Source organism: Geotrypetes seraphini, chromosome 1 (genome assembly GCF_902459505.1).
Source record: "Geotrypetes seraphini chromosome 1, aGeoSer1.1, whole genome shotgun sequence".
In the NCBI taxonomy this organism is placed as follows: Eukaryota; Metazoa; Chordata; class Amphibia; order Gymnophiona; family Dermophiidae; genus Geotrypetes; species Geotrypetes seraphini.
This window is the reverse complement of record NC_047084.1, coordinates 130,059,845-130,083,994: the sequence shown is the minus strand read 5'-3', so window position 1 is coordinate 130,083,994 and position 24,150 is coordinate 130,059,845. Positions and strand designations below refer to the sequence as shown.

At 45.4% G+C, this 24,150-nt stretch overlaps 1 protein-coding gene across 9 annotated transcripts in view; it reads left to right on the top strand.

Annotated features, from left to right (window-relative positions):
• The window catches only part of KIAA1109 (KIAA1109 ortholog), a 908,505-nt gene that overhangs the window by 317,109 nt on the left and 567,246 nt on the right, over nt 1-24,150 (top strand). For all 9 annotated transcript variants that reach the window (XM_033938537.1, XM_033938601.1, XM_033938589.1 and 6 more), the window contains exons 32-34: nt 1,887-2,030; nt 17,736-17,863; nt 23,707-23,909. In XM_033938537.1, the coding sequence (XP_033794428.1) occupies nt 1,887-2,030; nt 17,736-17,863; nt 23,707-23,909 (475 nt within the window). The remainder of the gene's footprint in view (nt 1-1,886; nt 2,031-17,735; nt 17,864-23,706; nt 23,910-24,150) is intronic.

Below are 24,150 nucleotides of genomic sequence, written 5' to 3'. Positions count from 1 at the left end.
AATTTTCTCAGGAGCCTCTCATGAGGAACTTTGTTGAATGCTTTCAGAAAATCTAGATACACTATATCACTGGCTCACCTTTATCCACATGTGTATTCACACCTTCAAAGAAGTCAAGCAAATTAGTGAGGCAAGACCTCCTTTGGCTGAACCCATGCTGACTTTGTCTCATTAAAATGTTTGTCTACATGTTCCACAATTTTATTTTTTATAATTGTTTCCACTATTTTTCCCTGCATGGAGGTCAGACTTACTTATCTGTAATTCCCCAGATCTCCCCTTGAGCCCTTTTTAAAAACCGGCATAATATTGACCACCCTCCAATCTTCAGGTACTACAGATGATTTTAGCAACAGGTTACAGATCACTAAAACTACAAACATCACAATATATTCAATGTTAATTTTAATAATTAAATGAATAGTGCTCAGACCCGCAACCATCAGTGTTTCAGTGTAATCATATACATAACACTAGCTGCCTTTAGACCATCATAACGCTATTCTTGTCTATACCACCACTTAAATTTTCCATTTGCTTTATTCATACAAAGAACTTATCTTTTTTGGTGGTCAATTCAATGTGGATGGTGATCCAATCAGCAACTAGATGTTATAAAGTGTTTGTGCATACTCTAAAAACCTTTAGGAAGCCATGAAACACAAGTCCTCCCTCCGACTCGAGTTTCGCATAACGTGTGCTTCCTCAGGAAGGGATTATCTACCAAATCATAAATATAACTGTTACCCAAATATCATAAAATCTTTTATACACTGACATTTATTAACACATGTAACAGTTATATTTATGATTTGGTAGATAATCCCTTCCTGAGGAAGCACACGTTATGCGAAACTCGAGTCGGAGGGAGGACTTGTGTTTCATGGCTTCCTAAAGGTTTTTAGAGTATGCACAAGCACTTTACAACATCTAGTTGCTGATTGGGTCACCATCCACACTGAATTGACCACCAAAAAAAGATAAGTTCTTTGTATAAATAAAGCAAATGGAAAGTTTAAGTGGTGGTATAGACAAGAATAGCGTTATGATGGTCTAAAGGCAGCTAGTGTTGTGTATATGATTGCACTGAACACTGATGGTTGCGGGTCTGAGCACTATTCATTTAATTATTAAAATTAACATTGAATATATTGTGATGTTTGTAGTTTTAGTGAATTAATATTATCACAAATATATATCAGTATTATCCCTATATGTATTTGTTACAGATCACTAAAAACAGAGCAGCAATTTCATGTTTGAGTTCTTTCAGTACCTTGGGATGTATACCATCTGGTCCAGGTGATTTATCACTCTTTAACTTGTTGATTTGGCGTAGTATGTCTTCAGGTTTACTGAGATTTTTTCAATTCCTCCGCCTCATCACCTTTGATAACCATTTTCAGTTCTGGAAGATTTCTTACATCTTCTTCCGTAAAGACTAAAGCAAAGAATTCATTTAATCTCTGCTATGGCCTTGTAAGTTAAACAATACTTGCTGTATACCACCTTAAGTGAATCTCTTCATGAAGGCAGTTAATAAATGTGCAAGCTGCATGTTTGGCAACCTTTGGAACATCACCTCACTTCTTTCCCAGAGGCACTGGTCATCAGTTATTTAAAGAGTTAAATTCAAGAGTCTTATTCTTACCCAGAGAGCCTTATACACAGGTTTACCTTTGTACATACTGGATGTATCAGGTCTTTGCTCAATAGAGACCACGTGCTACTTACTTAGCCACTTTTTTCTTGGCACCAGTCTTTTTGAATACCTCTCTCTCTTATCTACAGAATAATATAAAGTGGATTATTGGTAATTTAACATTAAAGTCTCACCTTGTTTTGTAAGTAACCACAGTATCATCCTAATCCTTTTTTTTTCATAGGTGTCCACCAAACAGGACAGTCGAACAAAAATGGAAAATGTTGGCAATGAAACAGAAAAACCTGGACAGACTCAGATAAATCCGTCACTTAAACAAGACAACGTTACAATTAAAGGTCTGCAGGCCAATGTTACAATACCCAAGGTAAGAGGAAGCAGCAGTGGTTCTGCTTGTTAATCGTTATTAGTGAACAGTGGGATGATAGTTGACAACCAGATCAATTAAAATAAGAGCGTTTTCCCATTTATTGTAAAAGTATATCTTTAATCTGGTGTACCAAGATCTCACTGAATAGTTAAAGTAAGATCATTATAAATTATTTCATACTTGTGGCACAGGTGGATGTGTTTTTAGTTTTTAAAACAACTTTCTCCATAATAACCTACAAACACTGCAATTCATGGCACAGCTGTAATTATCCTTTCTAGTTACTCAAACAAGCAGCACCCATGTGTACATATGAAAATTTGAATTTAATATATGTAAGTGAAGTAACACATGATGGCAGAAAAAGACCTGATCGCTCTATCTGGTCTGCCCAACAGTCGCAATCATTAGCAATTCATGATTAAATTGCCTTTTTTGGCATTTTTGGGACATAGACTATAGAAGTCTGCCCAGGACTGTCCTTAGGTTTCAAGTACAGGAGTGGTTATCGAAGCCACTCCAGCCTATGTGAACCATATTGTCACTTGTGGAAAACAAACTGTAAAATATGCCTGGCACTGTCCTCATGTTCAAAATTACTGAAGTTTGTCAAAGCCAAACTGAATTGCCATATCCATGACACAGACCATGCAAGTCTGATCAGTACCAATTTTAGTTCTTCATATCTGGAGATGTCAGCATCACACACATTTTTGAATTCCATCACCAATTTTGCTCCAACATCTTTCTTGGAAGGGCTTTCCAGACATCAACCACTCTCTCCATGAAAAAGAATTTCCTGATACTACTACTCAATCTGTCACCTTGCAACCTGGGAAGAGTTGTAAAGATTGGTGGTGGAAGGGGTGCACAGTGGTACTGATATAAGAAAATTTATTTATTTATTAGAATATAAGAGTGAGGCAACTTTTTTGAAGTAGAGTCAAAAGAGAAAGCAGTAAATTTTTTTTTTTTTAAACCCAGATACATTATTTTGAGGAATCTGTTTAGTGTTGAGCTTTAACCAACCTTAAGAATATGACAATGAGAAATAATTTGTATTTGCTTTATTTTTTTGCTTGCATAAATATTTAATTTTATATTATGTAGATGTTTAGGATAAAATGAGGTACCTGGCTACATGTATACACGATAGCCTATGTCCCCTATCATAGCATTGAACTAGTCCAGATGCTTGGGTATGTCTTCTGCCAGCAGAAAGAGCCTGAAAACCATAAGAACATAAGAATTGCTGCTGCTGGGTCAGACCAGTACTCCATCGTGCCCAGCAGTCCGCTCACGCAGCGGCCCCAAGGTCAAAGACCAGTGCTCTAAATGAGTCCAGCCTCACCTGCGTATGTTCTAGTTTAGCAGGAACTTGTCCAACTTTGTCTTGAATCCCCTATAATAGACTCCGGAAGAGCGTTCCAGTTTTCTACCACTCTCTGGGTGAAGAAGAACTTCCTTATGTTTGTACGGAATCTATCCTCTTTCAACTTTAGAGAGTTCCCTCTCGTTCTCTGTACCTTGGAGCGGTAAACAACCTGTCTTTATCTACTAAGTCTATTCCCTTCAGTATCTTGAATGTTTTGATTATGTCCCCTCTCAGTCTCCTGTTTTCAAGGGAGAAGAGGCCCAGTCTCTCCAGTCTGTATGGCAACTCCTCCAGCCCCTTAACCAATTTAGTCGCTCTTAACCATTTGAGTCTGTCTTATTGAATTTCAATGCTGCTAATACATTTATTTTTCATAAGAACTTAAGAATTGCCGCTGCTGGGTCAGACCAGTGGTCCATCTTGCCCAGCAGTCCACTCATGTAGCGGCCCTCTGCTCAAAGATCAGCGCCCTAACTGAGGCTAGCCCTACCTACATATGTTCTGGTTCAGCAGGAACTTGTCTAACTTTGTCTTGAATTCCTAGAGGGTGTTTTTCCCTATGACAGAGTCCGGAAGAGCGTTCCAGTTTTCTACCACTCTCTGGGTGAAGAAGAACTTCCTTATGTTTATATGGAATCAATCCCCTTTCAATTTTAGAGAGTGCTCTCTTGTTCTCCCTACCTTGGAGAGGGTGAACAACCTATCCTTATCTACTAAGTCTATTCCCTTCAGTACCTTGAATGTTTCGATCATGTCCCCTCTCAATCTCCTCTGCTCAAGGGAGAAGAGGCCCAGTTTCTCTAATCTTCCGCTATATGGCAACTCCTCCAGCCCCTTAACCATCTTAGTCGCTCTTTCTGGACCCTTTTGAGTAGTATGTATGGTGACCAGTGCTGGACGCAATACTCCAGGTGAGGGCGCACCATGGCCCGGTACAGCGGCATGATAACCTAGTCCAATCTCTTCGTGATCCCCTTCTTAATCATTCCTTGCATTCTGTTTGCCCTTTTCACCGCCGCCGCACATTGTGCGGACAGCTTCATCGACTTGTCAATCAGAACTCCCAAGTCTCTTTCCTTGGAGGTCTCTCCAAGTACCGCCCTGGACATCCTGTATTCGTGCATGAGATTTTTGTTACTGACATGCATCAATTTACACTTATCCACGTTGAACCTCATTTGCCATATCGATGCCCATTTCTCGAGCTTGATTATGTCACATTGCAGATCTTCGCAATCCCCCAGTGTCTTCACTACTCTGAATAACTTCGTATCATCCACAAATTTAATCATCTCACTCGTCGTACCTATGTCCAGATCGTTTATAAAGATGTTGAAGAGCAGTCCCCTATTAATGCTGTTCAGTCCCCTATTAATAATAGTTTACAGCAGATGGTAGGTAGGTGAAGCATCTGATGCAGTCTGAGACTAGTCTGGTAGGCCAGGTAAGAGGGGCTTAGCCCACATTATTCCTCGTTTGGATGTCCCACTGACTATTCCCAAAGGGAAAAAAAGAGGAAAGGCTGCCTTTCTTTCTTTCTTATGTATTTCCTACCAAATTTAGAAATGTTTCTAATTTCTAAAGATACCAGCAAAAGCAAGAAGACCCAAATTTCCACAGGAAAAGAAGAACAAATCCAAGTAAATGAGACCGTGGAAGCACAATGTTCTTGGACCTTTGGTTATAGTTTATTCAAAATTTCCTTGATAAAAGCAGTAACAACGATACAAACTGAATCCACATATATCATAAGAGGACCCAACACGGGCCGTGTTTCGGCTAAACACGCCTTCTTCAAGGATCGAAGATATGATGGACCAACTTTGGTAGTTGTGGAAAGAAGCCTTGGAAATCCAAAATCAATATATGATCACAAAACGTGAAACCAAATTGCAGTTTGCATCGTTACTGCTTTTATCAAGGAAATTTTTAAATAAACTATAACTAAAGGTCCGTGAACATTGTGCTTCCATGGTCTCGTTTGCTTGGATTTGTTCTTCTTTTCCTGTGGCAATCTGTGTCTTCTTGCTTTTGCTGGTACCTTTAGAAATTAGAAACATTTCTAAATTTGGTAGGAAATACGTGTTGTCCCAGGACAAGCAGGCAGCATATTCTTAACGTATGGGTGACGTCACCGATGGAGCCCCGGTACGGACACTTTTTACTAGAAAGTTCTAGTTGGCTGCACCGCGCATGCGCGAGTGCCTTCCCGCCCGACGGAGGAGTGCGTGGTCCCCAGTTTCTTCGTTTCCGCGGAGCGAAGAAGATGCATGTGGTTTCAACGGCCGTTGAAAACATCCTTTTTGCCTTCCCGCTCATGTTATTTTCTTGTTTTTTCTCCTTTTTCCTCTTCGGGTTCTCTTTTTTCTTCGATTCAAAAAAAAAAAAAAAATCTCTCGATTTCTCTATTTTTTTGAATCCGGCCCAAGCGGGGCCTGTTGTCACCATACAGGCCTCCGGTTTTGATTTTGCGGAGGCCGTGTTTCCCTTCATGCCCCCTCAACCGGGCTTTAAGAAGTGCCAGCGGTGTGCACGCCCGATCTCTCTCACTGACCCACACAATTGGTGCCTACAGTGTTTAGGTCCAGAGCATCGGGCTGACACCTGCACCCGCTGTGCAACTCTTAAGAAACGCACATTAAAAAATCGGCAGATCCAGCAGAACATCCTTTTCGGTACCGGATCTGCTATGGAACTTGCTGCGACGTCGACGGTACCGCAAAAGGCGGCACCAACTACTTCGACGACGCCCGATCCTTCCTCGGGGTTGCTGGCACCAGGTAAGCCGGCTAAGAATCCTTCCACCTCCCTTGAGCGTCCACCGGCCACAGTGGCGACGCCGGTCCTCCCAACCTCACGCCGACCCCGCAAACGCTCCGCCCCGATCTCGGTGAGTGCCTCGTCATCGGCCTCCTCATCGCCGGGGCGTGGAGCGGCACCTATGGAACCGAAAAAGAAAAAAGCGGTACCGGTGCCACCCCTGGATGACCGCATCGCGGCCATACTCCAAGACAAATTACAGGAACAGCTGCAGCACCAACTCCAGCACCTGTTACCGACTCTCTTGGCACCACTTCTTTCAGTACCGGACTGGCCCGCGCCTCGCACCATCCCACCGGTGTCCACCCCCTCGGTGCCGCTCAACACTTCTATGCCAATCCTCTCGGCTGAACCACTCCGTTCTCATCCTGTGGTACCAACCCGATCTGAGGCCGATCCTCCTCGGGACCAGGAAGGGCACCGCTCTCCCCGGCACCGAGAACGGCACCGCTCTTCCCGGGACCGGGACCAGCACCGGTCTTCCTCTCCCGGTACCGCCTCAATGCGCTCTGGCAAGTCTCTTTCTAAGACCCGCCACACTGAACCTCCCACCCAGACATCTCGGCGTGCGCACACTGATATCAGGGACCCTGACTTATGGGAAGAATCCCCACCCGGTACCGATGATGAGGCTTCATCTACGGACGAGGAACCCTCGATGGTCGATACCAGTTCCAAACCTGAACAGTCCTCATTCACAAAATTTCTAAGAGAAATGTCGGCGGCTCTGTCTATCCCTTTGGAGTCCGACTCTAAGAAGTCCCAGGCTTTCCTTGATGCCCTGGACTTCATAGAAACATAGAAATAGACGGCAGATAAGGGCCACGGCCCATCAAGTCTGCCCACTCCGGTGACCCTCCCTATCTATCTTTGCGGATAGATCCCACATGTCTATCCCATCTGGCCTTAAAATCCGGCACACTGCTGGCCTCAATAACCTGAAGTGGAAGACTATTCCAGCGATCAACCACCCTTTCAGTGAAGAAGAACTTCCTAGTGTCACTGTGCAGTTTCCCGCCCCTGATTTTCCACGAATGCCCCTTGTTGCCACTGGACCCTTGAAGAAGAAGATGTCTTCTTCCACCTTGATGCGGCCCGTGAGATATTTGAATGTCTCGATCATATCTCCCCTCTCTCGACGTTCCTCGAGTGAGTAGAGCTGCAATTTCCCCAACCGCTCCTCGTACGGGAGCTCCTTGAGTCTCGAGACCATCCTGGTGGCCATTCTCTGGACCGATTCCAGTCTCAGCACATCCTTGCGATAATGCGGCCTCCAGAATTGCACACAGTACTCCAGGTACGGTCTCACCATGGATCTATACAGTGGCATAATGACTTCAGGTTTACGGCTGACGAAACTCCTGCGTATGCAACCTATGATTTGCCTTGCTTTGGATGAAGCTTGCTCCACTTGGTTTGCAGACTTCATATCTTCCCTGACAATCACCCCTAAGTCTCTTTCTGCTTCAGTTCTTGTCAGGATCTCGCCATTTAGGGTGTAAATCTTGCATGGATTTTGGCTTCCCAGGTGCATGACTTTGCATTTTTTGGCATTGAAACTGAGTTGCCAGGACCTAGACCAGTGCTCCAGCAGAAGTAAGTCATGCACCATCTCTTCTGCCATTGCTTTTTTGTCTGTTGAGCTTTTGCTCACTACATTGCTCAGTTTGGCATTATCAGCGAATAATGTTATTCTACCTCGGACTTCGAACAACCCCCCTAAAGAATTTTTAAAGTTACCCGTCCACGACATCTTACGGGAAATTTTTACAAAAATTGGGAAAACCCTCTCACGGTACCGGGTGCCCCTCGAAAACTGGATAGTTTATACAGGGTCATTCCTATCCCGGGGTTCGACAAACCTCAACTACCCCATGAATCCCTTCTAGTGGAGTCCACCTTAAAGAAAACCCAGGGCTCCAGTGTTTATGCCTCCACCCCTCCTCGCAGAGAGGGCAGAACGATGGATAAATTTGGCAAGCGCCTTTATCAAAATTCCATGCTTGCCAACAGGGCTAATAATTACACCTTCCATTTCTCATTTTATATGAAGCATTTGGTGCAACAACTCTCCTCCTTACAAAAGTACATCCCTGAGCATAAGGTTCCGATTTTTCAACAACAAATTTCCAGTTTGCTCCAACTCCGGAAATTTATGGTGCGGTCCATTTATGTCTCTTTTGAGCTGACCTCTCGAACATCTGCCATGGCTGTTGCCATGAGGCGCTTGGCCTGGCTGAGAGTTTCTGACCTCGATATTAATCACCAAGACCGCCTGGCTAACGCACCTTGTCTTGGTGATGAACTCTTTGGGGAGTCCCTGGACTCAACTACCCAGAAACTCTCGGCACACGAGACCAGGTGGGATACCCTAATCAAACCTAAAAAGAAGACTCCACCTGCTCGTCCCTACAAACAGCAGTCTTCCTACCAACGCAGGTTCTCGGCCAGACCGCTCAACCCGCCTCAACAACAACAACCTCCTCGCCGGCCTCGTCAGCAGCACCACACTCAGGCACGTTCACAGTCTCAACAACCTGCTAAGCCTCTCCCGCAGTCAAAAACGTCTCAGCCCTTTTGACTCTTTTCTCCAGGGCATAGCCAGTCTCCCACCATCCTTGCCTCTGCCTCAGCCGATAGGAGGACGTCTTCAACTCTTCCTCAACCGTTGGGAAGTCATCACATCGGACCTGTGGGTCCTCAACATCATTCGCCATGGCTACTCTCTCAACTTCCAGACTCTTCCACCAGACAATCCTCCCATAGAGTCTGTTTCTCATTCCTCTCAATCCCCCCTCCTCCTGAGGGAGGTCCAATCCCTCCTTCTTCTCAATGCCATCGAAGAGGTGCCCCCAGACCAAAGGGGTCAGGGATTCTACTCCCGCTACTTCCTGGTTCCCAAGAAGACAGGAGACCTCCGTCCCATCCTCTATCTCCGGAACCTCAACAAGTGTCTGGTCAAGGAAAAGTTCAGGATGCTCTCCCTTGCCATGCTTTACCCTCTTCTCTCTCATCACGACTGGCTATGCTCCCTAGACCTCAAAGAGGCCTACACTCACATTCCAATCCACCTGACTTCACGTCGCTACCTCCGATTTCAGGTACAGCACCGCCACTATCAGTACAAAGTGCTACCCTTTAGCCTCGCATCATCACCCAGGGTGTTCACCAAGTGCCTTATTGTGGTGGCGGCCTTCCTCAGGTCTCACAACCTCCAGGTGTTCCTATACTTGGACGATTGGTTGGTGAAAGCTTCTACGTCTCCGCTTGTGCTACAAGCCACTCAACACACCATCTCTTTCTTCCATCTCCTGGGGTTCGAGATCAACTACCCCAAGTCGCATCTGCTTCCCACACAGCGACTTCAGTTCATTGGAGCCGTCCTCGACACCACTCTGATGAGGGCGTTTCTCCCCTCAGACTGCCAACGGACCCTGCTCCATCTCTGCCATCAGGTGCTCCTTTGTCGCTCTATTCCTGCTCGGCAAATGATGGTCCTCCTGGGCCACATGGCCTCGACGGTCCATGTGCTTCCTTTGGCACGCCTCCACCTTAGAACACCTCAATGGACTCTGGCCAACCAATGGTCACAGATCACGGATCCTCTTTCTCATCCCATCTCTGTGACATCGTCTCTTCAGCAATCTCTTCAATGGTGGTTGAACTCCTCAAATCTTTCCAGGGGTCTACTCTTTCATCTGCCCCCTCACTCCATGATCATCACCACGGATGCCTCCCCCTATGCGTGGGGAGCTCACCTGGAAGATCTTCGCACCCAGGGTCTCTGGACCCCTCAGGAGCGTCTACATCACATCAATTTCCTGGAACTCAGAGCCATGTTCTATGCTCTCAAGGCCTTCCAGCACCTTCTCTATCCTCAGGTTCTTCTCCTATGCACAGACAACCAAGTCGCCATGTACTACATAAACAAACAAGGCGGCACCGGATCTCCCCTCCTCTGTCAGGAGGCCATCCGCATCTGGACCTGGGCCACGACCCACAGTCTCTTCCTCAAGGCCGTCTATATCCAGGGCGAACAGAACTCCCTGGCCGACAATCTCAGCCGCATCCTTCAACCTCACGAGTGGACCCTGGATCCTCCCACACTCCACTCCATCTTTGCTCTCTGGGGCACTCCTCAGGTGGATCTTTTTGCAGCTACTCACAACCATCAGCTGCCCCAGTTCTGCTCCAGACTCTACTCTCCTCATCGTCTGACCCCGGATGCATTCCTGCTCGACTGGTCGGATCGGTTCCTCTATGCCTTTCCTCCACTGCCTCTGATGTTGCGGACGCTATTCAAACTCCGCAGGGACAGAGCCACTATGATTCTCATCGCCCCTCAGTGGCCTCGCCAACACTGGTTCTCCCTCCTGCTCCAGCTCAGCTCCAGGGAGCCCATTCCTCTTCCTGTGTTTCCTACTCTACTTACGCAGCAGCATCAGTCTCTATTACATCCCAATCTGTCCTCGCTCCACCTGACAGCTTGGTTTCTCTCGGGCTGACCTCTTCAGAGAATCTGTCTCAGCCTGTCCGTCGCATTTTGGATGCCTCCAGGAAACCGGCCACCCTCCAATGTTACCATCAGAAGTGGACCAGGTTCTCCTCTTGGTGTCTCCTACATCACCACGATCCCACCTCCTTGGCGGTGGAAACTGTACTGGACTATTTGCTCTCTCTTTCCGACGCTGGCCTCAAGTCTACCTCAATCAGAGTCTACCTCAGTGCCATCACTGCGTTTCATGAGCCTATCCTCGGAAAACCTCTCATGGCTCATTCACTGGTTTCCCGGTTAATGAGAGGCCTCTTCAATGTCAAACCACCTCTGAAGCCTCCTCCAGTTGTCTGGGACCTAAATGTGGTTTTATCTGCCCTCGTGAAACCTTCTTTTGAGCCTCTTGCCACTACTTCACTCAAATTTCTTACGTGGAAGGTGCTTTTCCTCATAGCCATCACCCCTGCCAGGAGGGTTAGTGAGCTGCATGCACTGGTTGCCGACCCACCTTTCACTGTTTTTCACCATGACAAGGTGGTTCTGCGTACCCATCCTAAATTCCTTCTCAAAGTGGTCTCGGATTTTCATCTTAACCAGTCCATTGTGTTGCCTGTCTTTTTCCCTAAACCCCATTCTCATCCTGGGGAACAGGCATTGCACACGCTGGACTGTAAGCGTGCCCTTGCTTACTACCTTGACCGTACCAGGGCTCACAGCTCGTCTCCTCAGCTCTTTTTGTCCTTCGACCCTAACTGTCTAGGTCGCCCTGTCTCCAAACGGACGCTTTCCAACTGGCTTGCTGCCTGCATTGCGTTCTGTTATGCTCGGGCCGGTCTCTCACTGGAAGGTGCTGTCACGGCCCACAGAGTCAGAGCTATGGCTGCTTCTGTGGCTTTCCTCCATTCCACGCCCATTGAGGAAATCTGCAAGGCTGCCACTTGGTCCTCAGTTCACACATTCACTACTCACTACTGTCTGGATACCTTCTCCAGACGGGATGGGCACTTCGGCCAATCGGTGTTACACAATTTATTTTCCTAATGGCCAACCATCCCTCCTCCCCCTCTGTTAGCTTGGAGGTCACCCATGTGTTAAGAATATGCTGCCTGCTTGTCCTGGGATAAAGCACAGTTACTTACCGTAACAGGTGTTATCCAGGGACAGCAGGCAGATATTCTTACGTCCCACCCACCTCCCCGGGTTGGCTTCTTAGCTGGCTTATCCTAACTGGGGACCACGCACTCCTCCGTCGGGCGGGAAGGCACTCGCGCATGCGCGGTGCGGCCAACTAGAACTTTCTAGGAAAAAGTGTCCGTACCGGGGCTCCGTCGGTGACGTCACCCATACGTTAAGAATATCTGCCTGCTGTCCCTGGATAACACCTGTTACGGTAAGTAACTGTGCTTTTTTGAATATATGAATGATTAGGTGAAGATGTTTTAATATTCTTGACTATGGACTTTGTCAAATTGTTTTATGGCCTGATTAATTGATCAGTTTTATCTTTTGTGAACCACCTTGATCTTTTCTGGTATAGGTGGGTGATAAATGTGCAATGTAATGTATAGGGTGATAACCTCAGCATCCCTCCATTCTTTTCTGTGCCATTATAGATTAGCTCTAATGGTGTACATCTGAAGCTACTGAGGGAAATTAGGGAAGTTCTGGTGATGCTGCCAGATGACCTTTCCAATGCTCCTCTAGAGACGGGTGTGGTACCGGAGGGTTGGAGAAGGGCAGCAGTGGTCCCTCTCCAGAAGAGTGGAAATAAGGAAGAATAGGGAACTACAGGCTGGTAAATTTGATTTCTGTGGTAAGTAAATTAATGGAAATGTTTTTAAAACAGAGAATGGTGATGTTTCTGGAATCCAGTGGATTACAGGACCCGAGGCAACATGGATTCACCAGAGACAGATCTAGTCAGACAAATCAGATTAATTTATTTGACTGGGTGATCAGAAAATTGGATAGAGGGGGAGTGCTAGATGTCATGTATTTAGATTTTAGCAAAGCCTTCGACAGTGTTCGAGACAGGCTTCTCGGTATGGGCCCCAAACTGACAAACTGGTTCAGGAACCTTTGAGTGGAAGATGACCGAGGATAGTGGTCAATGGATATTTCTCTGAGGAAAGGGATGTTACCAGTGGTGTGCCTCAAGGTTCGGTTCTTGGGTCTGTTCTTTTTAATATTTTTGTAAGCGATATTGCTGAAGGGCTGACTGGTAAGATTTGCCTCTTTGTGAATGATACCAAAATCTACAATAGAGTAGACACCCCTGATGGTGAGTAAGGACCTAGTGCAGCTTGAGGAATGGTCTGAAATTTAGCAACTAAGATTTAATGCTAAGATTTGCAAGGTCATGCATCTGGGCTGCAGAAACCCAAGGGAAGGGTACAGTTTAGTGGGTGAAGAAACTTTGTGCATGAAAAGGACTTGGATGTGATAGCATATGATGATCTTAAAGTGGCTAAATAGATTGAAAAGGTGGACGGCGAAAGCTAGAAGGATTCTTGGGTGCATAGGGAGAGGAATGGCCAGTGGGAAAAAAGGAGGTATTGATTCCCCTGTATAAGACTAGTGAGCCCTCATTTAGAATAGTGTGTAAAATTCTGGACACTGCACCTTCAAAAAGATTTACCGTAAACAGGATGGAGTTGGTCCATAGGAAAGCAACTAAAATGGTTGACAGTCTACATCTGTTGGAATATTGTGCATAATGTGATTTGGAAAGAGTAAGATATTATAGTGAAAAGATACGGAGGGCAACTGATAGACCAAAAGAATTAGTTGAGACGATAAAATATCTGATTGAGGGAGATAGCCGACAGAAAGAGGGATCAATGTTAGATGCAGATGCATATTTGGACCATCTTTTGCATAAGGCTGCACCTCTATCATATAACAATAATAATAACAATAATTTATTTTCTTTTATACTGCCCTGCCAGTAGTTCTGGGCAGTTCACAACAAGAGAAACTGAGACATTTCAGTGAAGAAATGCAATTCAAAAAACATATTCCTAGTTTAAATACAACATCAATAAAGAAATACAATTCAATTAAAATACGAATACCTAATTAAAATACACCATCGTTATTATACTGTAAAAAATTAACATTCTTGCTTATCGAATAGATAAGTTTTCAATAATTTCCTAAATTTAAGATAAGAGTAAGATTGGACGATCAAAGGGCACATCCAGGAGTTCATCTTCCCCGCTTGATATGCTAATGTCCTGTCTAGAATGGTTTTATAACGACAGGCCTTTAGAACAGGGAAGATGAACATACCAGAGTTTCTTGTGCATTTATTTAGAAACATAGAATATGACAGCAGAAAAGGGCTATCGGCCCAACAAGTCTGCCCTCCTCTAAGAACCCTCCCCTCCTAAGCACTTCCTCGAAGTGAACCCACATGCTTATCCCATTTTTTTCTTAAAATCGAGCACGTTGTTGGCCTCAATTACCTGAAGTGGAAGATTATTCCAACGATCAACCACTCTTTCGGTAAAGAAGTACTTCCTAGTGTTGCCATGAAATCTCCCACCCTTGATTTTTAATTGATGCCCTCTTGTTGCCGTAGGTCCTGTAAGGAAAAAGATGTCTTCTTCTACCTCAATACGGCCAGTAACATATTTGAACGTCTCTATCATGTCTTCCCTCTCTCTGCGTTCCTCGAGAGAGTATAGCTGCAACTTACCCAGACGTTCTTCATATGGGAGATCCTTGAGGCGTGAAACCATCCTAGTGGCCATTCCCTGAACTGACTCCATTCTCAGCACATCCTTTTGATAATGTGGCCTCCAAAACTGAACACAATATTCCAGATGAGGTCTTACCATGGACCTGTACAATGGCATTATAACTTCGGGCTTCCGACTGACAAAACTTCTACGGATGCAACCCAGTATTTATCTAGCCTTGGATGATGCTTTCTCTACTTGAATGGCAGAGTTCATATCTTCACTGATGATTACGCCTACGTCCCATTCTGCAATAGTTTTTGCTAAGGTCTCACCATTCAGGGTGTAAGTTCTGCGTGGATTTCCGCTGCCAAGGTGCATAACCTTACACTTTTTAGCATTAAAACTCAGTTGCCAAGTTGCGGACCATTGTTCTAGTAAGTGTAGGTTCTGCGTCATAGTGTCTGGCACGGTGCTTTTATCCACTATGTTGCACAGTTTAGCGTCATCGGCAAATAATGCAATTTTACCTCGAAGTCCCTGAGGCAGGTCCCGTACAAAGATGTTAAATAGGATTGGACCCAAGACAGAGCCCTGCGGCACTCCACTGATCACTTCCGATGTTTCGGAGGGAGTACCATTTACCACCACCCTCTGGAGTCTGCCACTGAGCCAGTCTTTTACCCATGCAGTCAATGTTTCTCCTAGTCCCAATAAACTCATCTTGTTCAATAACCTGCGATGTGGGACACTATCAAAAGCCTTACTGAAGTCCAAATACACGACATCCAGGGACTCTCCCATATCTAGCTTTTTTGTTACCCAGTCAAAGAAGCCAATTAGATTGGATTGGCAGGACCTTCCCTTTGTAAATCCATGCTGGAGGGGATTCCTCAGCCTCTCGTCGCTCAGGATTGTATCTAATTTGTGACTAATCAATGTTTCCATAAGTTTACACACTATTGATGTGAGACTTACTGGTCTGTAATTTGCAGTCTCCGACTTGCATCCCTTTTTGTGGAGCGGAATGACGTTAGCTATGTTCCAGTCCAGTGGGACTCTTCCCGTGCTTAGGGAAAGATTGAAGAGCGCAGCTAACGGCTCCGCCAGGACATCTCTCAATTCCCTAAGCACTCTGGGGTGCAGTTTATCCGGTCCCATGGCTTTGTTCACTTTGAGCTTTGATAGTTCTTGGTAGATGCTGCCAGTGGTAAATTCAAAGTTCAGGAACGGGTCTTCTGAGCTCTCCCTTTTCTGCAGCTGTGAACCGGATCCCAGTGCCTCACAGATAAAGACTGAGCAGAAGTATTTATTGAGTAGTTCGGCTTGAATAATTGTAGTTGACTTGAATAATTTCAGATAAGATACCAGATGAGAAGACAATAAACAAAAAAGTGCCTTGTAACAAATACATCCAAATTTAAAAATCACTCTGATTCCAAATAGGAGCCAATGCAATCTAGTATAAAAAGAACTCACATGGTCATATTTCTTTAGACCAAAAATCAAAACAGACAGCGGCATTTTGAACTAATCGAAGTCTTAATGAAGTCTTCTTAATGAAGTCTTTTTGGTTAACCCTAGATAGATGATGTTACAATAATCCAGGGTAGACAGTATGGTAGACTGAACTAATAGCCGAAAGGACTCTGTATCAAAATATTTCTTAATGTTCCTTAGTTTCCATAGTATTGTATTACAAGCAATTAAAAAGGCGGCAGCATGCTTGATATGTGGCAGAAACAAATTCAGTCACGTTTCACCACTATTGAAAAAACTTCATTGGCTGCCTGTGTATTGTCGCATTGTTTTCCAAAACCCTTACACTGATCTTCAGAGTAATCCATCAAAACATTCCCTGGTACTTGACACAGCGATACAGAAGGAGAAATTAGGTTCTTACCTGCTAATTTTCTTTCTGTTAGCTTGTAGACTGGTATAGTTCCCCACCCTATCTGTTTTTGTGCAGTGATTGCGGGTTTTTGCTCATGTGCAGATTTTGAATTTTTCTGCGGGTTCTAGTATTTTTCTAGGGCCAGGGAGAAGTAAGAACAGCAGCTGTGGGGATGTTTTCTATACCAGATTTATGTTCTACACATGTTCCAACAGTGGTTTATAAGTATTTGTTGTTTTCTCCACTCCTGTTCGGAGTGTGTTGTACTGTTTTCAGTTAAGAATTTTCCTAGGGTCTGCTTGGCTATTCGGCAGAATGGATTAGCAGAGGAGAAGCTTTACTGATATACAAGCTTGATCACAGTCTCCACCTGCTGGTAGCAGAGAGGTATAATACCCATCCGTAAGGAACTATACCAATCTACAAGCTAACAGAAAGAAAATTAGCAGGTTAGAACCTAATTTCTCCTTTGTGTGTCTGTTTAATCATGTTTTTATAAAATTATGTAAACTATTTAGTTTTAACAGTATAGAAAATTTTAAAATAAATAAAATAAGTTGTTCTTTCGAGCAGAGAAGTATTTCTTCCCCTAGACAGTACTGCTCCCTTGGGTTTATGTAGCCCAAGTGCATAACTAAGTATTACAGTAGTTGGCAGTTTCTGAACTGTTCTTCTAGCTTAACTAGAACCATCCTCATGCTGTTTATACTGTGTATCATGCAGAAAGAGGCAAATCTTACCTGACAGCTCTTCAGCAATATCACTCATAAAAATATTAAAAAGAACTGGGCCACATGATTCATATAGGATGATGTCATTAGTTCAGTGGTTCTCATTCTCTGTCTGCTGGCAGGAAAAGGCATAGCCAAGCACCTGGACTGGTCTGGTGGGACTCAAGAAAGAAATGATCAGATAAGTGGTAATAGGAGATAAATTGACTTGGCCAGTTTCAGAAGGATAAGTGAAAGAAAAAAGAGTTGAACCCACATTGTCTTTTACTCCAACCACTATTTGAAAGATTCAGAGAATGATGTATACGTTATACTCAGAGGCCTGGATTCTCTAAATGGTGCCCGTTTTGTAGGTACCCAAACCCAGAAAAAAAAAAAAAAATGCAGTTGAAACAATGTTTTTAACTGAGTTTCAAGGCACCTAAAAAATTGGCACTGGAATCGCACCTCCACAAGCACTTTTGGCTGCCTAATGCCAGAAGTACCTACAGAGGCATGATTCAAATCATACGAAGTGATTCTGTACTCGGCGCTGTCACGTGATTGGCAGCCGCTTTGAAGGCGGCTACCAATAACGGTGCTAGTTACAGAATCCGGCCCACTCTGCTTACCAGACGTATTCTCTTTGCTTGTGTATGTGTGTAATGTATGTCTGCAATAATGAATGCAGTCATGTATTTCATCAGACTGTTTAACTTTGTCAGGTAAACTTGTGTTTGTTGCAAGCGTCAATTGAAGAAACCTCAAATGCAGCTGCACAGAAAAGTATAACCCATGTATCTTTAATTGCTCTGTGTTTTGATAGAATTGCTACACAGGTTCGTATGAACAGGTAAGCAAACTGCTTTGATCTATCCTACTCTTTTTATTTGGTTAATGTCATTGCCTTTTCCATTTATTCTCCCTTCTCAAAGATGACTTACAGCATTTCACCATTCATGTTTTCTTCAAAAAGCCTTTTGATACTTTGGGGTCAGATGTGACCGAAAATATGTTTTCTTCTATACACCACCTTCTGGGGGTGTGGAAGTGTAACCTAATGGTCAAAAAATTTAACATTTTTATTTGCTCAAGTTTTTAGACATTGGTGTGTTTGGAAGGAGTTTTATTGGTACCTTTATACAATTGCTGTGTTGATAGTAATGATGTTTTATGCTGGATGATTGGTCTTGAATGGTCGTGTATAGGATTTTGTTTATCTTAATATATTATTCTTATGTAATTTAATCCTCTTAGATCTGTGATAAGCAGATGGGTATATCAAATTATTTAAACAATAAGCTGAGAACCAGGGGAAGCAGGTTCGATTTACACTGCAGCTTCTCATGGTCCTGGGCCATTACATTTATGTGTGAGCCCACCAAAACCCACCTAAAACCTACTGTTCTGCCATATAGGGCTATTGGGGTGGTAGGCAGGAGGGTATAATAGGTTTTAGGGAAGTTTCAGAAGGCTCACCATACACTATAAGGTAGTTATAGTGACAAGTGTACCTAGCACCCTTTTTGTGAAGTTCACAGCAGTGCCCCTAAGGTGCTTCACTGCTCTGTTGGCATGTTTGTGACATGTTAATATATCGAAAGAACAGCTTGAAGTTTTTCGCCTCCTTGGCTATTTTCTCCTTGTATTCTCTTTTGGCCCCTTTTACTGCCTTATCATTTACTTGAGCTCCACGAAGAAAACCATCAGGAGACTCAGAATGATCCAGAACACCGCTGTCCGCCTCATATTCGGCCTGAAAAAATGGGAACACGTCACCCCTTTTTACCACAAACTCCACTGGCTACCATTAGAATCCAGAGTCCTATTCAAATTCGCCAGCTTTTGTTACAAAACAGTATATCCCCAAACTACATCATCCCCCCACTTCTCCCTGAATCACAGCAACAAGAACTCCTGCAGAATTCAGAATTTTCACCTTCCCCTCCCTAAAACTATGTCACTTTTGAGTTGTAGCAGTTCGGAGTCGAACCATTTATCTGATCTCCTGCTGGGTCTGGATTTGGTTTGCAGTGGGGCTAAATCATCAAGGGTGTTGGAGCAAAGTCTTTCCCAATGTAAGATGAAGTCCTCGGGGCTGTTTTCTAGAATAGTTTCATCTATTTTAGACCAGAATATGGAGGGTTCAGTGTGTTTGCATGAGGTGTATGTTACTTTATTGAGTTTTGTTATAGTTTTTTTGTTGTTTTTGGTCCAGTTGATATTGAAAGTGTAGGTGTAGTGGTCTGACCAGATTCTGTTAAGGATGGTTGGTGGGTCATGAAGGCTGCAATATCAAGTTGGTAGCCTTTTTCATGAGTTGTTTGTGGATTTAGCATTTGGAAGGATAAGGCTTTGAGAAATGAGAGAAAGTTGTCTACTTGCTTGGATGATTGATCATCTAGGTGTATATTTAGGTCTCCTAGGAGTAGGTTGTAGGTTGCTATTAGTGAGTTTTGGTATATGAAGTCTTCCACTTCGGTTCTTGCTAAAGACCAGTTTCCTGACACTATGTAGCAGAGCATGCAGTTTAGTGTGTCTTTTAGTGTGGTGCTTGAGAGTTGGCAAGCTAAAAGGTCCATGTACGGGTTAGATGTTTTCTCAATTATATTAAGGGTTAGATCTTGTTTGATTAAAATTGCTAGGCCTCCGCCTCTTTTTTTTTCTTTGCAGACCACTGTAATTTTGTATCCTTGTGGGCAGACTTCAGTTATTCTGGGGTCTGAATCAGAGGTTAGCCAGGTTTCTGTGAGGAAAAGACAGTTCAGGTTTTCTTGTGTTATCCAGGTTTTTATAAGCTCTGTTTTTGAACCTAGCGCTCTGATATTTAAGTAGGCGCATTTGAGTGTGGATATCTCTGTGTGATAGTTGTGGGTTGTGTTTGGATATATAAGAGATTTGGTGTGCCGGTGTGGTTTAGTCTTAGTGTGTGTTGGTCTTCTTGCCCATGCTGTGGTAATGGAGTGTAGGGTGTTAGATTGTAGGTTTGAGTTTCTGTCACTTGATGTTCTCCTATTTTGGAAGAGAGATTTATTTATATCTGTAGCGGGTGTAGGGAGGAGGTTATTTGCTGCTGTCTTCCCGCTGGTTAAAAGAAGGATTAACAGTATGAAGTGCTGGGCTCGTGAGGTTAGCTTCATTTTGGGGATTTTTTTTTTTTCCACTGTTTTCCAGCAGACCCAACACAGTTACCTCTTACCTGCATGCCACTAAGGACCAAATCTAAAATAGCTCCTCCTCTTATTGGTTCCTGGACCAGTTGTTCCAAGGAGCAATCATTTATGACTTCTAGGAGTTTTACCTTCCTAGCACTCCTTGATGTAACATTTATCCAGTCCAATGTTTGGGTAATTGAAATCACCATTATTATACTTTTGCCCAAATTGCCAGCTTTCCTAATCTCTGTAAACATTTCTTCATCTATCTGCTCAATCTGTTCTGGGGATGGTAGTATAACCCTACCTGTATATTCCTTCCTGTAAATTTCTGTCCATGTAGATCCACACTGCTATGTCATGCAAAATGTTTATTTTGTTTGATTCATTTCCCTCTTTAATATATAGCACAACTCCCACCCCCACCCTTGTCCTTCCAATTTGAATTACTCTATCACTGCGATATAATTTGTACACAGGTAACACAGTGTCCCATTTATTGTCCTTCTCCTTCCAAGTCTCTGAGATGCTTATCTAGTTTCAAGTTTATATGTACTTGATATATTGCTTTTAAATGCAAAGCGGTTTACAATTATACAGAGAATTAAAAAGTACTTTAAAAAATAAAAATAAAAAAGCAGGAAACAAGAGTTACATAAACAATACGGATGTAACATGCTACTTATGGGTAAATGGGAAGGATACATTGCATGAAACTAATAGAAAGGGAAAGAAAGGAACAGAAGGGGTAAAGGGAGACTTCAATGTTAAGCCAATAGTCTGAGTCTCAGATGGTAAGTCCTAGGAATAGATCTCATAAGCATCTTTGAAAAGAAATTTTTTAAGACCAGATTTGAAGTTGAGTCTAAGGGTCTGGGGAAGGTCATCATTCAGTGTTATTTCTGGTGCAATGTGTCTAGGAGTCCTGAAGATAGGTGATACCCCCTTCTTACGTGTTGTGTTCAGAAGAATGAAATTTGCATACTTCAACTCTGTTGCCTTCATCAGGGGCTGTGCCCCTATTACCGTATTTTCACGCAAATAACGCGCACCCGTATAAAACGCGCACACGGGTATAGCGCGCAGAAATCACGATGATATGTACAAAAACTTTGGTATACCGCGCTCACGGGTATACCGCGCATGCTGCCCGACGCTCCTTTCGCCCGCCCTGACTTTCCGTGCGCTGTCCCGACTCTCCGTTCACCCCCCCTGACTTCCGTGCACTGTCCCCCCTTGAAGGTCTGTCCCCATCCTGAAAGCCTGATGCCCCCCCCCGACGTCCGATACATCCCTCTCCCCGAAGGACCGCCGACTCCCCAACAATATCGGGCCAGGAGGGAGCCCAAATCCTCCTGGCCACGGCGACCCCCTAACCCCACCCCGCACTACATTACGGGCAGAAGGGATCCCAGGCCCTCCTGCCCTCGACGCAAACCCCCCTCCCCCCAACGACCGCCCCCCCCCAAGAACCTCCGACCGCCCCCCCAGCCGACCCGCGACCCCCCTGGCGACCCCCCCATCCCCCTTCCCCGTACCTTTGGTAGTTGGGCCAGAAGGGAGCCCAAACCCTCCTGGCCACGGCGACCCCCTAACCCCACCCCGCACCACATTACGGGCAGGAGGGATCCCAGGCCCTCCTGCCCTCGACGCAAACCCCCCCCCCCCCCCCAACGCCCGCCCCCCCCAAGAACCTCCGACCGCCCCCACAGCCGACCCGCGACCCCCCTGGCGACCCCCACGACCCCCCCACCCCCCTTCCCCGTACCTTTGGTAGTTGGCCGGACAGACGGGAGCCAAACCCGCCTGTCCGGCAGGCAGCCAACGAAGGAATGAGGCCGGATTGGCCCATCCAACCTAAAGCTCCGCCTACTGGTGGGGCCTAAGGCGCGTGGGCCAATCAGAATAGGCCCTGGAGCCTTAGGTCCCACCTGGGGGCGCGGCCTGAGGCACATGGTCGGGTTGGGCCCATGTGCCTCAGGCCGCGCCCCCAGGTGGGACCTAAGGCTCCAGGGCCTATTCTGATTGGCCCACGCGCCTTAGGCCCCACCAGTAGGCGGAGCTTTAGGATGGATGGGCCAATCCGGCCTCATTCCTTCGTTGGCTGCCTGCCGGACAGGCAGGTTTGGCTCCCGTCTGTCCGGCCAACTACCAAAGGTACGGGGAAGGGGGGTGGGGGGGGTCGTGGGGGTCGCGAGGGGGATCGCGGGTCGGCTGGGGGGCGGTTGGAGGTTCTTGGGGGGGCGGTCGTTGGGGGGGAGGGGGGTTTGCGTCGAGGGCAGGAGGGCCTGGGATCCCTCCTGCCCGTAATGTAGTGCGGGGGGGGGTTAGGGGGTCGCCGTGGCCAGGAGGGTTTGGGCTCCCTTCTGGCCCAACTACCAAAGGTACGGGGAAGGGGGGTGGGGGGTCGCCAGGGGGGTCGCGGGTCGGCTGGGGGGGCGGTCGGAGGTTCTTGGGGGGGGGCGATCGTTGGAGGGAGGGGGGTTTGCGTCGAGGGCAGGAGGGCCTGGGATCCCTCCTGCCCGTAATGTAGTGCGGGGTGGGGTTAGGGGGTCGCCGTGGCCAGGAGGGTTTGGGCTCCCTTCTGGCCCGATATTGTCGGGAAGTCGGCGGTCCTTCGGGGTGGGGGTGCGAGTGGTCCTGCCGGGGGGGGGGGGATGTATCGGACGTCGGGGAGTCGGCCGGGCAAGAGGGCTTGGGCTCTCTCTTGCTCCGATCGTGGATGCGGGTGCGGGTGGGAGCGCGTGCGAGCGGTCGTTCGGGGTGGGGGTGCGAGCGGTCCTGCTGGGGGGGTGAATCGGGCGTCGGGCGGGGTGGGAACTATGTTTTAAAACTTTTGTATACCGCGCTCACGCATATAACGCGCGAGGGGTATGCGCGGTAGGTAAAAACGCGTATAACGCGCGCGTTATATGCGTGAAAATACGGTAGTTTTTCCTTTTGCAAGCGAGTTGAGAAAGTGTCTTTCTGATCTGTTCTGATCTTAATTATAATTTTTTCAAGTTTTTTTTCGAAGTGCGAGGCTTTTTGTTGCTAAGAGGTTCCAAGTATCCCTGGGACAGCTTTGCCTGGGAAAGGATGCAGTCTCTGTGTTAGAAGCCTGCAGCTGACAGGGTTACCCTCGGGGTACTTGTCTGGCTGGCCTGCATTAGTTCATTTAGAGCTCAGGGTCTGTTCTCCTGGAAGCTAGCTGGCAATCTGATTTATTAGGTGCTTGAGTGCAGGCTGTTTGGCCCCAGTGTCAGTCTGTGCAGCCTTATCAGGTGCCGGCTTGTGTGATAGAAATATATAAACATTTAATAGCACTGTAAAACAATCATAGAAATATGATAAATGTCTTTAGAATATGAATAATACAGGAGCATGGAAGAGCATTCATATACCATAATACCCATGCGTTAGAACACTAAAATAACAGTGAAATGGTGCTAACACTGTTTGTATAATATATTTCTTGCAGTTTCCTTTACAATTCATATGATTATAGCTTCTGTAAATGATATGTTAACATTACATAGAATATGTTTTCTTCCTTTGAAAGGGGTGTGATAGAAGATATCCCAAACAATGCAGACACAAGTAGAACTTCTGTAACCTTTGACAAGTATGTCCATGCCAGTAAAATGCAGCCACAGTCATCAGGCTCTCTCAGGTCAAACGCTGGAGTGGAAAGAGGAAAAGAAATTGCTGCCAAGCTGAATGTTCATCGAGTTCATGGTCAGCTAAGAGGTCTGGATACCTCAGGTGGGATATATTTAAAAAGGTCTTATGTGTTTACAGTTCAGATCTCCTTTTTCCTAAAGGGAATTGTTGGATTGTGCAGAAGCAGACGTGATTGGTGGATGATAAAAGAATATTTTCAAACAATTTTTATTATGAAGCACAATACAAACTTTAATGTCTGATTTTATGTACTTCACCATTTTTACAATTATTCAACCCCCTACCACCTCCAATAAGCCCCATAGTATATGTCAACAATGTT